Source organism: Macrotis lagotis, chromosome 4 (assembly GCF_037893015.1).
Source record: "Macrotis lagotis isolate mMagLag1 chromosome 4, bilby.v1.9.chrom.fasta, whole genome shotgun sequence".
NCBI classification, from domain to species: domain Eukaryota; kingdom Metazoa; phylum Chordata; class Mammalia; order Peramelemorphia; family Peramelidae; genus Macrotis; species Macrotis lagotis.
The window spans coordinates 80,515,309-80,532,916 of record NC_133661.1 but is presented as its reverse complement, the minus strand read 5'-3'; the positions used below and the strand labels follow the sequence as shown (position 1 = coordinate 80,532,916).

Below are 17,608 nucleotides of genomic sequence, written 5' to 3'. Positions count from 1 at the left end.
TATTATCTCATTTGATTCTTGTTTAGCCTTTTAAGGGAGTTGTTATTATTATTCCTATTTCACAGATGAGGAAACTGAGATGAAGAGTTAAGTGACTAAGTTGTCCAGGGTCACATAGCTTGTAAGTTTCTCAGACTTCTCAGACTGGATATGAATTCAGGACTTTTTGATTCCAGTCCAGGTGCTTGCCCCTATTGAGAAAAGGCCAATTTATGATCTACATAGCAGAAAAGATTGGCAGAATAGAAAAATTTGAATGCATGGTGGCAAATCTTACCAGAGAAACAAGAGAAAATAATTTGAATGGAAATGAAAATAGAAATAAAAATCCTGGAAGAAGAGAAGCAAAAAACAATAATATTGAGAGAAAGCATAATCTCCATTATAAAGAAAGCATATGGGGTGGCTAGGTGGCACAGTGGATAAAGCACTGCCCCTGGAGTCAGGAGTACCTGGGTTAAAATCCAGGCTTAGACACTTAATAATTACCTAGCTGTGTGGCCTTGGGCAAGTCACTTAACCCAATTTGCCTTGCAAAGTCCTAAAAAAAAAAGGAAAAGAAAACATAATTGATCTCAAAGACAAGAAACATGAATACAGCTTATAAAATATAGAACTCATAGAAGAACATGACAGGTAAGAAAATGTGAATACCAGAATACAAGTAATAATACAAGAAAACTACCTGGAACTTCTGAACATAGAAAACCATGGGTCATTTGGAAAAATCTACAGATTGCCTCTAGCCTTGGGCTGCAAATTCTTGAGACACATTATGGTAAAATTTAACAATTCTGACGATAAGAAATTAATGTAAGTGATAGGAGAAAGACTTTCAAATATAAAATTAAAGGGAAAGAGGAGAGTTTTGGAAGAGTTGTTTTGGTGACATTGAGTATGAAATCTATATAGTATAAACAGTATGAATTATCAAATAGATGAAGATGAGTGACTGAGGCCTAAGAGAGAGGCTTAGCATTGGATCTATAGATTTGAGAATTACCTATATAGAAATAATAGTTAACTCCATGGGAGATGACTCACTGAGAGAAAGAGAGAAAATATAGTCTAAAACAGAACCTTGAGCAACACATATGCTTAGGGAATATGATCTGGATTATTAGTTAGCAAAGGAGATATAGAAGGAGTAGTCAGAGGAATAGGTCAGGAGGAAGAGAATGCAGTGTCTTGAAAACTCAGTAGGAAAAATAAGAAGGGATGGTCCACAGTGCCAGATGCTTATTTATTTATTTGTTTGTTTGCTTATTTATTAATTAGGTTTTTAAGTGGCTTGCCCAAGGCTACACAGCTAGGTAATTATTAAGTGTCTGAGGCCAGATTTGAACTCAGGTACTCCTGACTTCAGGGCCGGTGCTTTATCCACTGCCCCACCTAGCCGCCCCAAGATGTTTATTTTCTTAACAAAGAATTTAAGGAGGATAAGAATTGAGAAAGACCATTAAGAAATGATTGGTTAACTTAGAAAAGAATAGTTAATTAATGAGTTAGAAAGCCATATTACAAAAGTTTGAGAAGCAGAAGCAATAGGCATAAAAACTTTTGAGTATGAAAGGGAGAATATATAATATATTATATATATATACATATATATATATATATAATATAATATAATAGGTTTTTACCTTGAAAGGATTAAAGAATTTTTATGTTTTGTTTTTTATGATGGAAGAGTTTTAAGGATATTTGGAAACATCAGGGAAGGAGTTAAGGAAAATTGAAGATTGGAAGGATGTTTAAGGTAATTGTAAGGTGTATTTTTTTTGCAAGGCAATGGGGTTAAGTGGCTTGCCCAAGGCCACACAGCTAGGTAATTATTAAGTATCTGAGGCCGGATTTGAACTCAGGTACTCCTGACTTCAGGGCCGGTGCTCTATTCACTGTGCCACCTAGCCGCCCCTGTTTAAGATAATTGTGACAGGAATTATGGGTGCATCCAAAGGATGCATTTTAGGGAGAAGAGTCAACTCTATTAGAAACTAGAGAAGAGGGGAAAATAAGAGATTATTTCAAGGTGTTTTGAAATGAAGAGAATGGGAGAAAAAGGAGTCACAGAAAATATTTTATTTTTCAGTAAAATAGCAGATTAAAGATGGATAAGAACACAGATGAGAAGATTTGGAAGACTCCCTATGGGGAATGACAATGGTACTAAGTTACCCATTTTTTTTAATAGATTTTTTTTTTGTAAGGCAAATGGGGTTAAGTGGCTTGCCCAAGGCCACACAGCTAGGTAATTATTAAGTGTCTGAGACCAGATTTGAACCCAGGTACTCCTGACTCTAAGGCCAGTGCTTTATCCACTACGCCATCTAGCCGCTCTGTTACCCTTTTTCTTAACAAGATAGTAGTGTTTTGTTAAGTGAGGAGACAATTGAACTTTGTTCTGGATAGATAGAGGAAATGATTCAATAATAGGGTAATAGCTGGGAATTTGAAAAGAAGAAAGCATTAGACTAGGTGGGTGCAGGTTACTAAGCAGTAAAAGCATCTGATTCGATTACTGCCTCTATACAATGTGAGATAGATTGTAATAGATAAAATTTAATATTTTTTAAAAAACATGCCATTTCATTAGAGATTTGATTATGGTGAACTCTTAATTACTATTTGCCTTTGTTGGAATATCACAGAACTACTTTGTAATTCGATTTAGTCATACAAAAAATTTATTAGCTCCTTTTCTTGTTGAAGGTCCAAGGGATGTCCTTCATTGCTGCAGTACTCATTCTCAACTTGGAAGAGGCAGATGCTTTCATTGCCTTTGCAAACCTCTTGAATAAGCCATGCCAGCTGGCCTTTTTCCGAGTAGATCATAGCATGGTAAGGACATTCAACAGAGATAGAACAGTTTTCATTTTGACTTTGAATATGTTCTAAAAGTTACATTCTTTTTACAGTGAAAAGTAAATATAGGAAGTCTAGAATGATTATTCTGCAATCTCATGATTCAGTTGTAAGCAAAGATGAGTGATAGGAGGGAAGGTTGGGAGAAGTGATAATGAAGCAATATGATATTCCTTTGATTATCAGAATTTCCCTTGGTTTTTAAGGTATGGCATATGATAATATTTTTATTTGTAGATGTTGAAATATTTTGCAACATTTGAAGTATTCTTTGAAGAAAATCTCTCCAAACTATTTCTTCACTTCAAGTCTTACAGTCTTACTCCTGATATATACTTGATAGACTGGTAAGTAATAGAGCATCGTTCATTATAACTAAAGTTAAAACATGTAATTTTAAATAGCATCCTGTGGAAATGGATGGATCTTAGAAAATTGTATTTTGTGTGAACACAGATTATTCTCTCCTTTTAAAGGAGTTCCTTTGTTATAGAGGAATCCACTGGTACTTGTTTTGAACACAGTAAAATGACTATTAAACCCGTGTTTTCCTTTAAAATTTTCCCTTTTTTCCCCCATTGTTTTTTATTGCATCAAAGAGGAAACTTTATCTGTACTCTTAATCCATCTTTTTTTTTTTTAATTTTATTTTTATTTAAGGCAATGGGGTTAAATGATTTGCCCAAGATCATACAGCTGCAGTGTCTAAGGCAGAATTTGAACTCAGGTTCTCCTGACTCCAGGACTGGTGCTCTATCTGCTGCACCACCTAGCTCTCCCCCCCCCCCCATTAATCCATCCATTTGCTAAATGTATATAAAAATATACAAAGAACAGTAGTTGTGGTAGTGGTAGTGGTGGCAGCGGCAGCAGCAGCAGCAGCAGCAGCAGCAGCAGCAGCGGCAGTTGTACTGCTGTAAAAGCATAACCTGATTCCATGATGAGTCATTGAGGTAGAAGTGAAAATGTAAATTTTCCAATAATCCTAGATAGTTTTCTGGACATTATATTACAACATATTATCCTACAGGGGAAATTTAATGTATTTATATACAATGAAGTATACTCTTTGCAGATGATTTAATGGTATACTTGGAGAATCCTAGGAAATCAGTTCAAAACCTAGTTGAAATAATAACTTCAGCAAAATTGTTGTATTTAAAATAAGTAAATCATCAGCATTTCCATATATTTCTATATATTTTACCAACTAAGTCTAGCAGCAAGAAATAAAAAGAAATTCTATTTAAAATTATTGCAGACAGTAAAAAATACACTACCTACCAAGACAAACTATGAACATAATAAAAGAACGTTTTCACACAAATAAAGTCAGATCTAAACACTTGGAGAAATATTAATTGCTCATTAAATGCTCATAGTAAGCTTGCATGATAAATTAATTCACTTATTTAGTGCCATATCAGTCAGACAACCAAAAAATTATTTTATATAGTGCTACGAAAAAATGGCAAAATTCATCTGGAAGAATATCAAAGGGAAAAATGTGAAGGAAGGTAGTTATTTAGCAGTACCAGATCTCAAATTATATTATAATGAGGTAATAGCAATTTGTTACTGACTACAAGTAGTGGATCATGGAATAGGTTAAGTACATCATATAGTATAGTAAATGACCATAGTAATTTAGTGTTTGACAAACCCCATAGTCCAAGGTTTTGGAGCAGGAACTCTATTTAAAACTGGAAAGCAGGTTTGGTAGACCATCTCACACCCTGTGCCAAGATAAGGTCAAAATGGGTACATGGTTTTAGGCACAAAAGGTGAAATCAGAAGCAAATTATTCAAACAAGTTTACTTGTCATAGCTATGGATAAGGGAAGAATTTATGACTCAAACAAAAGATAATCTTAGGGGATATGAAATAGGTTAGTTTGATTATATCAGTTTTTTTTTCTTTCTTTTTTTTTTTCCTTTTTGGCAAGGCAATGGGGTTAAGTGACTTGCCCAAGGGCACACAGCTAGATAATTATTAAATGTCTGAGGCCGGATTTGAACTCAGGTCCTCCTGACTCCAGGGCTGGTGCTCTATCCACTGCACCACTTAGCTGCTCCGATTATATCAGTTTTAAAAGTTTTTGAAGAAACAAAACTGGTACACTCAAGAGTATAAGATAGCAGAAAACTAGGTAGAAAAATTTCTAGAAAATTTCTCAGCTATATAGAGAACTGAGTCAAAGATAAGAGTCATTTCTCAATTAATAAATGCCAAAGGCCACATTGAAGAGGCAATTTTCAGTTAAGGAAATCAAAACTATTGATAGTTATATGAAAAAATGTTCTGAATCATTCTTGATTAGAGAAATGAAAATTATCAAAAGAACTCTGAGGTACCACCTCATACCTGTTAGATTGACAAATAAGATAGAAAAGAAAAAATGAAAAATATTAGGGGGATGTGGAAAAATGGTTGAAGTTGTGAACTGATGAATAATTCTGGAGTACAATTTGAAATTATGCCCAAAGGACTATAAAATTGTATGTGCTTGGGGTGGCTAGGTGGTGCAGTGGATAGAGCACCGACCCTGAAGTCAGGAGGACCTGAGTTCAAATGCGGCCTCAGACATTTAATAATTATCTAGCTGTGTGGCCTTGGGCAAGCCACTTAACCCCATTTGCCTTGAAAAATCCTAAAAAAAAAAAAATAAAGAAAATTGTATGTGCTCTTTGATCCAGCAATACCACCACTAGGTCTGTAGTCCAAAGAAATCCAAAATATTCATAGCAGCTCTTTTTGTCATGACAAAGAATTGGAGATTTGAGTGGCTGCTCATCATTTAGGGAGTGATTTGAATAAGTTGTGATATACGATTGGATAGAATACTATTGTGCTCTAAGAAATGGCAAGCAGGATGTTTTCAGAAAAACATGGGAAGACCTAGTGAACCAATGCAAAATAAAGTGGGAAGAACCAGGTGATTATTGTATAAAGGCACAGCAATGTTGTATGATGATCAGTTGTAAATGACTAAGCTATTATTACAATGATTCGAAACAATTCCAGAACATTTATGATGAAAAAATGCTATCCATCTCTAGAGAAGGAACTGATTGAGTCTAAATGATTGAAGCACACTTTTTTTACTTTTATCATCCTTGGGGGTTTTAATTTTTTGATCTGCATTTTCTTTTGCAGAAAGGCTAATATGGAAATGTTTTGGATGATGTGACCTATATAATCTATATCAAATTGCTTCTCAAGAGGGGGTGGAACAAGGGAAAGAATTTGGTACTTATTTATATGTAATTGAGAAAAAAATATAGAAAAAATCTAAAGTAGATGGTTTAATTATATGATATATAAGCTTATATATAAAGCTTAATTATGTTAATTTTTAATATATTTTCTCCATTTTCAATTATTTCAAATTCTTTCAGGTAAGGCCTGAGCATTATTGGTGGGATAAGAGTAAAGGATTGATATTTAATCTAGGATGACCAAATCAGGCTGTAACAGTTACATGGGAGAAAAAAATTGGTCTACATTTTTTAGGTGGACATACTTGAGAACATTTTTAAAGAGCATTATATATCTAAAGTCAAGTCAAATCAAAAAGCATTTATTAAACATTTACTGAATCCCAGGTATCATAATATTGGGATTTCAAAGAAGGACCAAAAGGAAAATCTCTTAAAAACCCCAATTCCTATGTTTGCTTAGAGTTCACATTCTGATCAAGAAAACAACATACAAACAACTACATGCAAGCAAGATATAGATAAAATAAATTGCAGTTCATCTTTGTAGGAAGGTACCTGCATTAAGGGCGATTAGAAAAGACTTCAACTGGAACCTTGAGAGAAGTCAAGTACATTCCAGGTATGGAGTACAGCCAAGAAATATGCATGGAATTGGGATAGGGAATGTTCTGTGCAGGGAGCAATCAAGGAGGCCAGTGTCACTGGAGGGCAGAGGCCACAGAAGGGAAGGAAGGTAGAAATACTGAGGGAGGGGGGTCCGTGGAAGGGCTAGATTATGGAGGGTTTTATATTTGAACTGGAAGATGAAAATGTTTATGCCCTGTGAATCTATTTGAAAGGATGAGGACAGACTAGAGCAGGGAGGAAATTAAGTTATTGGAGTTGTCCAAGGGTGATGTAGCAGGGTCAAAGATAAAAAGGGGACATTTACCAGATTGTAGATTTGACAGACCTTGGCAAAAGATTGAATATGGGGAGTGAGAGAATAAAGAATTGAGGATGATATCTAGGTTGTGAGTCTTGGTGCTTCAGATGATGGTGGTGCTCTCTTCTGTGATAGATTTATTGGGGGGTTTGGGAATAGGTAATGAGTTCAGGTTTGGGCTTGAGTTTACGCTACCTATGGGATATCCATCATATTTGAAATATGAAAAAGGAAGTTGGAAATTCAAGACTGGAGTTTGCAAGAAAGGATAGGGTTTGACAAATAAATCTGAGAATCATTTGTACAGAGATGATAATTGAATCCATGGAGACTCTTGAGATCACCAAGTGAACTAGTTTAGAGTAAGAGGGGAAGATCCACAGTTAATAGGCATGACCTGATAAAGATGCAGCAAAGGAAAGGATAACCAAGAGAGAGCAGTACAGAGAAGGGGTGATAAAGAAAAATTGGGTCAAAGGACAAGAAGAAAAGCCAGTTTTACACTTTTCCATTAAGAGATCATTAGTACCTTTGAGTCACACAGAAATAGAGAGCCAAGGAGTCATGGTACAGAGGGGACTCCGTGATCCTTGAAGCAGTCTGAGGTAGAATAAGCAGTGTTTTGAGTAGTAAGTTATTATCTATACAACATTTGACAATAAGTTGCTTATGAAAAATCTAAAATGTGTTCATTTCAGAATCTCTCCATGGATTTATGTTTAGCACCCAAGAACGAGCATGTCAAAAACTGAACTCACCTTGTCCCTCTTTGAACCTTCACAATTTCTTTTTATGGAATTATGGTAAAGATTGAAAACCTGTCCTTGAATTCCAGCTCTTCCCTTTATTATCTGTGTCTTTAGGAAGTAATTGAGGTCTTTTGTTCTACATTGTCTTGTTTGGAAGTGAAAGTAGGACCCAATGGCATCTTCTCTAACCTATGAACTCTCTATTCAGGCTTTCAATCTTAGAATAATCTTTACTTCTTCTATCTCCTTTTCTTTCAGCATCCGATCAGTTACCTAGTCCATTTGTTTTGCTTCTTATCAGATCTGTCTTCTCAATGTATATGGCCACCAACTGTAATTCAGAATTACTTGAGAATAAACTATATAGAGTTGGGCCTTCAGTTTCAGAGGAAACCTCAAAATCATTGCCAAATTAGATGAAAGAAAGAATTAAGATGAAAATGTTTAGAATATAATTGAGGCAACCCAAAATAGGAAATGAATAATAAACAAACAAACAAACAAACAAATAAATAAATAAATAAGCAGATTCACTATTTACTAAGGAAATTTATATTTGACACAAAAGCCATGATCTTAGTAATTTCTCAAAACCTTTTACCTTAAATGACTCCTGTCTCGTATATTTTTATCTGGATTTGTCCAATATTTTAAGGGCTTTCCTCTTGTTTTCTAGCATAGATACTAAAAAAATCTCATGTCCATCTGATATCTCAATCCTTCAGGCTTCTCCTTATAGCTTCTTTCTGAGTAATTTCCCACTCAACCTCCTTTAAGTTTGTAAGCTCCTTGAAGAATGCTATTTTTGTTATTTAGTTATTTAGTTGAGTCCAACACTTCATGACTCCACTTGGGGTTTTCTTGGCAAAGATACTGGAATAGTTTTCCATTTCCTTTTCCAGCTCATTTTACAGATGTGGAAACTGAAGCAAACAGGGTGATGTGATTTGCTTAGGGTCACAGGACTAGTAAGTCTTTGAGGCCGGTTTTGAACTCAGGTCATCCTGATTCTAGGGCTAACACTTTTCCACTGTATTATTTTGTGTTCTTGAAAGAGGAAGGATTGTCTTAACTTTCTTTGTATCTAGCTCTTTTTTAGCATAGTACTGGTGCATGGTAACTAAGTAGGAGCTGATTGACTCAAGGAAAATCCCACATTGTGAAATCTGTAAAGATTAACATATCTAATGTTTGCATACTTGTGACTTTTCACTTGATCACTTGAGAAAAAAGACTGTATAAAGTATATTTGACCATGGAAAAAAACCAAATCCTGCAAATATATCCATTTGTGATTCCAATTGTGAGTGACACACACACACACACACATAGACAGCATATATGTGCATAGACAGCATATATGTACATATACACATAGCAGATCCAGGGTGGAGTGAAAAGAGGACCTGTGCTTGCAGTCTATTTAGGGAGACCCTGGGCAATGTATGAGAAAGGAGGGGTGTTCAGAAACCAGCAGCAGTGTTGTAGCTCAGACTTCAGTTTGGGTTTCATTCCCAAGGTCTACTCCAGCCTGCAGAAGAATAATTTAGAGTGGGAATTGCAGGTCAAAGGGGAGTCTTCAATTCTGCTGCTCTGAGCTGACAGAGCTTTTTTTTTTTTTAATTAATTTATTTGTTGTGTTCATTGAGCTAACAGAGCTTTCCAGCTGTCTGTTAGAGGCAGAGTCTAGCATCAATCTATTCTTTCTCAGATCTAAATACTGATCAGGAAATTACAATGCTCTGACCAGGATGGCAGCAGTCAGATTTTGCACTAGATCAGACCATTTTGGGAGGATTGAAAGCATGTGGATTCCCAGCCTATTCCTAAGCTCCTGGAATAATAACCCATAATACTCAAGAAAGCAGCAATAAAACTGCCCCTGGAAGTGTAGCAGAGCTCAGACCTAACAAGTATGAGCAAACATAAAAAAGAACTCTACCATAATGAGCTGTTTTGGTGACAGGGACACTCAAGACAAATACAGAAGAGAATGGCTCTAAAGTATCACAAGTATTGTCTTGGAGAAAAAGACAGCTTGGACATAAACTCAGTTAGAATGAGATTGCTTGAGGAAAAATTTTGAAAAGAAATGAGACCTGTGGAAGAATTCAAAAGGGAATTAAAAGTTTGGTACAAGAGGCATAAAACCTTGTCCAAGCAACAAACACATTGAAAATTTGAATGGAGCAAATAGATACTAATAACTTCATGAGGCCACAAGAAATTAATAGTCAAATAGAAGAAAATGTAAAGTATCTCACAGTAAAAACAATTGATCTCAAAAGAGATCAAAGAGAGAATTTAGAAATCAAGGAACTATCTAAACACCATAACCAAAAAAACCTAGTTATCATAGGAATCTTAAAAGAAACTGCTTAAGGCAACTATGGCATAGTGAATAGAATACCAACCCTGGCAACAGAAGGCCCTGAATTCAAGACTGGCCTCAGACACTTAATATTTACTAGTTTTGTGACCTTGGTCTGGGCAAGTCATTTAAACCCCATTGCCTTACCAAAAATTAAAAAAAAAAAAACTGTCTGAATGTTTTGGATGTCAAGGTAGAGGTAGAAAGAATCCATTAGTCAGCTCTTTAAGGAAATCCCACAATGAAAAACATTATAGCCAAAATCCAGATATTTCAAGTAAAAGAAAAAATACTGCAGTGAGCTAAAAAGAATGAGTTCATATATCAAAGAACTCCAGTCAGGATCACAATTTAGCAGCCACCACTATAAGTAGCTGACAGCCGGAATATGATGTTCCAGAACACAAAGGAGATGGACTTAGAACCAGAAATAACTTAACCAGTAAAACGGAGCATAATGCTAAAAGGAAGAAAAATGGATTTGTAATTGAAATAGACTTTTACTTTCCTAATGAAAAGACCAGAGTTGTGGGAAAATTTTGAAGTACAAACCCTGGAATGAACATGAATGAACAAGGAGTAAAACAAGGATAAACTGCTTACATTCAGATATAGGAAGATGATATTGTCCCCTCTGAAATCTCTCATCTGAGTTCATGGGAGTTCAGTTAGATAAGACCTGGGAGTGTTATGTCTTGATGATTTTAAGGAAAAAATGGAAAAAGAAGCAAAGAGAAATATACTGTGGGGGCAGTCAAAAGAGTGGTATGATGAGTGTGCACAAGTAGACATCTGTACAAAGGAATCAAGTATACATGAAGTAGCAGATACTTGAGTCTCACTCTTATCTGAACTGGTCAAAAGAAGAAAGACTACAGTCACACAGTTGGATGCAGAAACACATTTCATTCCACAGGGATTTAGGTGGGAAAAAGAAAGGGAGATGAGTAGGTTAAGGGATTAGTCCTAAGCAAAATAAAGAATGTACAAAAATAGTTTTTTGAGGTGGCAAAGAATGGGACTCTGAGGGGAGTGCCCATAGATTGGGGAATGGATGAACAAATCATGCTATATAAATGAGATAGAATACTATTTTGCTAAACTCTCTAAAGTGTAATAATCAACCAGGATTTCATAGGACTAATAAAAGAAGCAGGCCATCAATCTTCTCTACCCAGAATGTAGAATGAGACACAATTTTTAGAACAAAGCCAATGTAGAAGTTTGTCTTGCTGGACTTATTCATGTATGTAATAGTTTTGTTTTTCTTAAGTTCTCATGGGAGGGAGGGGGGGTTGAGGAGGGAAGGAGGGGAAAAAGAGAGAAACAGCTTGACTGATTAAAAGAAAATATAAAGAAAAGTAAATTTGGGAACTCTGATCAACACATTGTTCAATTACTATTCCCCCAGTATTCATATTGAAACACACTGCCTACCTCTTGTCAGAGAAGTGATGCACTCAGAACTAAGATTGATACATAGTTTTTAAAGACATAGCCAATAAAAAATTGTTTTAACAAATTTTGTACTTCAAGTGGGTGGGAGAGGGGGAGTGGTAAAAAAGAAAATGGGAAGGAGAGAAGATTGATTTTTATTTGAAAATAAAATTTAATTAAAAAAATTAATTTAAAAAAGATGCTTACCATTTAATGTGTTCTTTTACTACTACCTGTAATACTGTGTGTGTGTGTGTGTGGGGTTGTTTTGAGTGTGTGTATGTGTATATATATATATATATATATATATATATATATATATATATATATATATATAGTTGTATGGAATTGACTTCAAATGTAATCATTTATTCATTGGTTGATAATGTATCAAGTATAAAATGTATTTAGAGATGTCATATACAAGGTCTTACTAAAGATATGCATGTTCTTGGATTGATAACCTTAAGGATTTTTTTCCCCTTTGGTAGTAGATTGTTAAATCTACAAAACTAATTAAAAAATTATAGAGCTTTATTTTATTAATTATTATAAACTATTTCAAGAAAATAGTATAGTTTCAGAATTAAGATAAAATTCATCATAAGGTATGTGTTTGTGGATTGCTATCCAAGGGAACATCATAGAAATTTGTATTGATTGTTTTCACACAGGTGGTTGTGTTGGAGACTGCCAATGAAACATGTTGCTGAAGAGATTTTATAAATCATAATCTAATAGAAAGTTAATTGTTTTCTGCCAATCTAGGATCTTCACGCTGTATAGCAAGTCACTTCCACTTGATCTGGCCTGTCGAGTTTGGGACGTCTTTTGTAGAGATGGAGAAGAATTTTTATTTAGAACAGGATTAGGAATCCTTCGATTATATGAAGATATACTTCTGCAAATGGACTTTATTCATATAGCACAGTTTTTAACCAAACTGCCAGAGGACATCACATCAGAAAAGCTTTTTAGCTGTATAGCAGCTATTCAGATGCAGAATAGCACCAAAAAATGGACACAGGTAAATTCTTTTTTTCCCAACTCTAATTAGAGATATTAAATCAATCTTTTGATGCCAGACCAATGAGAGTTACAAATTTCTGAAATGTCAATGCTGAAAAAGTTTGCAGTCATTTTTATGTATTTGAGAATGGCTTAGTTTATGGTCTTCTATAAATGCAATAGAATGAAATAAGCATTCTTTTACCCTTGGAATCCTAAACCTTTTTTCTACATCATTTTATGAATATAAGCAAATTATATCTCACAACATTTATATAGTTATTAGGGGAATAACCCTTGTTATTTCTATGATATTTCATAAAAAAAATAATAAGGGCAGCTAGATGGTGCAGTGGATAGAGCACTGGCCCTGCAGTCAGGAGTACCTGAGTTCAAATCCGGCCTTAGATACTTAATAATTACCTAGCTGTGTGACCTTGAGCAAGTCACTTAACCCCATTGCCTTACAAAAAAAATTAGAAAAAAAGCATAATATACATATATCCATAGTGTATTTCTTTTTTTTCTTAAGTTTTTTTTTCTTTTTTGGGCAAAGCAATGGGGTTAAGTGGCTTGCCCAAGGCCACACAGCTAGGTAATTATTAAGTGTCTTGAGGCCGAATTTGAACTCAGGTACTCCTGACTCCAGGGCCAGTGCTCTATCCACTGTGCCACCTAGCCACCCCTATAGTGTATTTCTTAAGAATACTTTGTGTAAGGAAGGGGCAGTTAGGTGGTTCAGAGGATAGAGCACCGGCCCAGGAGTCAGGAGAATCTTTTTTAAAAATAAAGAATACTTTTATTCTATATACCACAGGGACAAGAAAAAGAATATAACAATCCCTGCATTTAAAAAGCATATAAACTTGGGGGTGGCTAGGTGGCGCAGTGGATAGAGCACTGGCCCTGGAGTTAGGAGTTCAAATCCGGCCTCAGACACTTAATAAATTACCCAGCTGTGTGGCCTTGAGCAAGTCACTTAACCCCATTGCCATGCAAAAACTAAAAAAAGCATATAAACTTGTTAGGGAGTACATTAAATAATAAAAGATAATAGTAGAAGGGATGTAACAATAAAAATATAATTTAGTATTAGTTGCGAAATATGTAGGACTTTGAAAAATCTCTAATTTCATTTCTATACCTGCTCCCTCCTACACATATCATGACTCTTCTGTATTTCATAAGTTTCCATTACTTCCTCCTAGAGATCAACCTTCTAGTGATGACCTTCATGGTCCTTGTATTGCAAAGATAGTTGGTCCTGCTTTTGCTTGTGACCTTTGATAGATTTTGTGTTCTGTTACTTACAAAACATTTGAAAAGCCAGAATCATCTCCAAATTGATGTGAGTCATGAGAACCTGGACACTCCCCTCCCTTGGCTCCAGCACTTCCTCTGACTCTCTCTTCTCATCTTTGCCTCTCGGCTTCCTTAGTTTCTTTCAAGTCCCAGCCAAGATTCTGTCTTCTCTTAAGAACCTTTCCTAGTCCCTCTAAGGATGGTTTCCTATTTGTTCTGTCCATAAGCCTGTTTGTATCTATTGATGTTCTAGTTGTAGCCCCCATTAGATTGAAAGCTTCTTGAGAACGAGAACTGTCTTTTGCCCCCTTTTTTCTTTATCCCTAGTGGTTAGCACAGTGCCCGTCACAATAGAGAAGGCACTTATTAAGTGTTTCCTGACTGACTGGTTGGATGTTAAATCCAACCAGTATCCAAACAGAAATACCCTCTGTGTACTGGTCCCAAAACTGATCATTGAGCTTTTGCTTGTGAATGTCAACTCTTCTTCTCGAGGCAGTCAAACCCCAATTTGCATCTTTAAAATTTCTACCCTTTATTTCTACTTCTGTTTTCTAGGTATGTGCAGAATAAGCATACTACCTTTTCCATATTACCACTTTTCAAATCCAACTTTCCCTTTTCTGGTCTTTTCTTAACTAAATGTCTCCCATTCTTTCAAGTAATATTTATATGACACAAACTTGTGACATTTCCTGAACCATCTCTAGCTTAACAATTTCCTAAATTGTGGTGTCTAGAGCTAAAGATAATACTCTGACCAGAACAGAATATAGTAAAGACTATTACCTCCTTATTTCTGTATGCCTCTCCTCATGTATCACAAAATTGCATTTAAAGTTTTTGATTGCCACATCACATTGCTGACTCATATCAATTTTGTATTTCACTAAAATTGTCAGATTTTTTCAGATAGTTATAAAACCATACCTTCCCCAACTTGTAATTTTGAAGTTTTTTGAACTCAAAAAGAATACTGCATTTATCACTTAAAATTTTATTAGTTATAACCCTCTAGTTTAGCCTGTCAAAATCTTTCCGAATCTTTATGCTGACATTTTGTTAGCTATCTTTCACATTTCTGTGTCACTTGCAATCTGAGAAGTATGCCTTCTGTGACTTTAATAATGCAGATAGAAGTGCTAAAGTTGTGATAAAGAAAGGTACAAAGGGCCTGAATAAGAGTGGTGGCTGGAGGTGAAAGAGCATGATCAGGACCAGTCTTGTGGAGGTTGCATTAGAATAAGACATGGCAGCTGAGTGAGGGCCAGGAAGACTATGGTTGTGAAGTCTAGTTGACTAGAAGGATAATGGTGACCTCTACAAAAATAGAGAAGTTTGGATGAGGGATAGTTTTGGGAGAGAGCTGATGGGTTCTACTTTAGTCATGTTGAGCTTGTAATACCCTTGGGCTGTCCACTGGGAGATGTGCAGTGGGCACTTTGTTCTGCTGGCTTGGAAGTCAGGAGAGACTAGGGAGGGTTGAATGTACAGATGAGCGAATCATGTCTACAGAATCATGTCTACCACTGAGCTTCTGGTTGCTGAGGAGAATCCTTCACTCCTCCCTCTCATTAGCCTCTATTCCGTCAGTTGCCAGGTCCTGTCTTTTCTGCCTCCTGACCTCTCTCTTGTCTGCCCCCTTTTTCCCCCTGACACTACTCCGCACAGGTTCCTGCACTATTTCAGTGCCCTGCTTCTTGGTCCCCCTGCTCAGATCTCTTCCTTCTCTAGTCCTCCACTCAGCTATCAAACTTGGTTTGACTCTGTTACTCCCCATTTCATTGTGCTTTCAGGTTTAAATATAAAATCCTTTCTTTGGCATTCAAAGCCCTCCTTGATCTCCTAGCTCCTGCCCACCAGGTTCTCCTTTTATGCTCTGCAGTCCAGTGACACTGGCCTCTTCATGTGCTAGAGTCTCCCTGGTTTCCCTGGCTATTCACCAGGCCTGGAGCCCTTCTTCCTCAGCTCTCCTCCCGGCTTCCTGCAGAAAGCCTCTCCTGATCTCCTTCACAGCCTGTGCCTGTTCTCTGAGGATCATCTTCAGTTTTCCGATCTAGATCTTGTTTGTACATAGTTGTTTAAATATTGTCTCCTCTTTGATTAAACCTGGGAACTCCTGGAGCCTAGATGCTGGCTTTTACCTTGCCTTGTATCCCTAGTGTGCAGTGAAAAAAATGCCGGGCACCTACTTGGCTGACTCCAGAAAGGCTCAGAATAAGCTTTAGGGAGAAGATGTGGATGATTATCCAGAAGATAAGACTGAAGAACAGTCAGGGAGAAGGGGAATCAGGAGAGCAATGGGAGAAGCAAAAAATTGGTTGGAGGAGGGAATGGTAAACAGTGTCAAAAGCTGCAAAGATGAAGATTGAGAAGAAGCAATTGAATTTTGGGAGTTGAGATTATTGGTATCCTATTAAGGTTGAAATCTAGATTTTGAGGGATTGAGAGAGGAATGGAGAAGAAAGGGAGGCAACTGGTATAAGTGTGAAAGGAGAGGAATGCAGGACAAGAGCTTGAGGAAAATCACAGGATCAAGTAAAGGTGGGAGTGTTGTGGTTTTTCATTAAAGAATGAGGAGACCTTGTCAGCTTTTTGGACAACAGAGGAAAAACCAGTGTGTAGGGTTAATTGAATATGATGGAGAGGGCAATATCATTGAAATGGATGAATTACTGGAGGGAGGGGAGACAGGGTCCAGGGAACTAGTAGAGGTCATCCTCAGGAAGAAATCTATCATCTGGTCATGCATGTAGTCAGGTCCTGGCACATAGCAGGCGCTTAATAAATGCTGTCTTTTTGGTCTCACTTTTTGCTGTTTTAAGTGATTCTTTTCATACATTAAAGAATTTTTTCTTGAAATTGAAATCTAGTTTAACTTGCAGACTGCATTCTCTTCATTTTTTTTGAAAATCAGAAGAAACATATCTTCTCCAATTCTGTAACAGATCTTATATATCCATTGATCTCTCAGAGACAATTGATAATGACTCAGCAATTTATTTGCCTTTTTTTTCTTTATTTGTAGATAGTTCATTTGGATCAGATGACTTAAATTCCTCAACAAAAGCTAAGATGCCTCTTCTCTTAATATCAGTTTATTTATTTTGAGTATTAGCTTCCTTTGCCATATTTCCACTCTTTAAAAACCTTCATAGAGGAAAAAAAAGGGGGACAGGGTAAGTAGGTGGAGTTGTGGGTAAAACACTGGACTTGGAATCAGGAAGACTTGAGTTCAAATCCAACCTCAGACACTTACTAGCTGTGTGACCCTGGGCAAATCACTTGTTTGCCTCAGTTTCCTCATCTGTAAAATGAGCTGGAGAAGGAAATGGCAAATCACTCTAGTATCTACCAAGAAAATCCCAAATGGGGTCATAAAGAGTTGGGCATGACTTCATTGTCTTGTTCACCCTGAATAGCAGTCCTGTCCCTTCCTTCAAACTTCTTTCCTCATTATGGCTAAGAACAAAACATTCTTTGCATTGTCCTTAGCTCCTGACAACTGTGTCTGATACTGAGCTTTAATAATCCTGATACTATTCTTAGAGGAACATCTCATGAATATGAACTCATACTTTCTTCTTTCAAAAGGTAAAGGAATCAAGGAAAAGTTCTGTTCTAGATGTGATTGTTCAGGGAGTAGAAATGAGGGGAACTTTGTGAATTCATTTTGTTACCTGTCCTTCTGTCTTTTGTTCTTTTCTTTTAAATATCTAGATTAGTTGA

The 17,608-nt window shown here is 36.2% G+C and overlaps 1 protein-coding gene across 1 annotated transcript in view; it reads left to right on the top strand.

Moving 5' to 3' along the window:
* The window catches only part of TBC1D12 (TBC1 domain family member 12), a 133,477-nt gene that overhangs the window by 114,235 nt on the left and 1,634 nt on the right, over positions 1–17,608 (top strand). Inside the window, 3 exon segments of the mRNA XM_074233334.1 lie at positions 2,713–2,841; positions 3,103–3,212; positions 12,338–12,596. Of these exon segments, the coding sequence (XP_074089435.1) occupies positions 2,713–2,841; positions 3,103–3,212; positions 12,338–12,596 (498 nt within the window).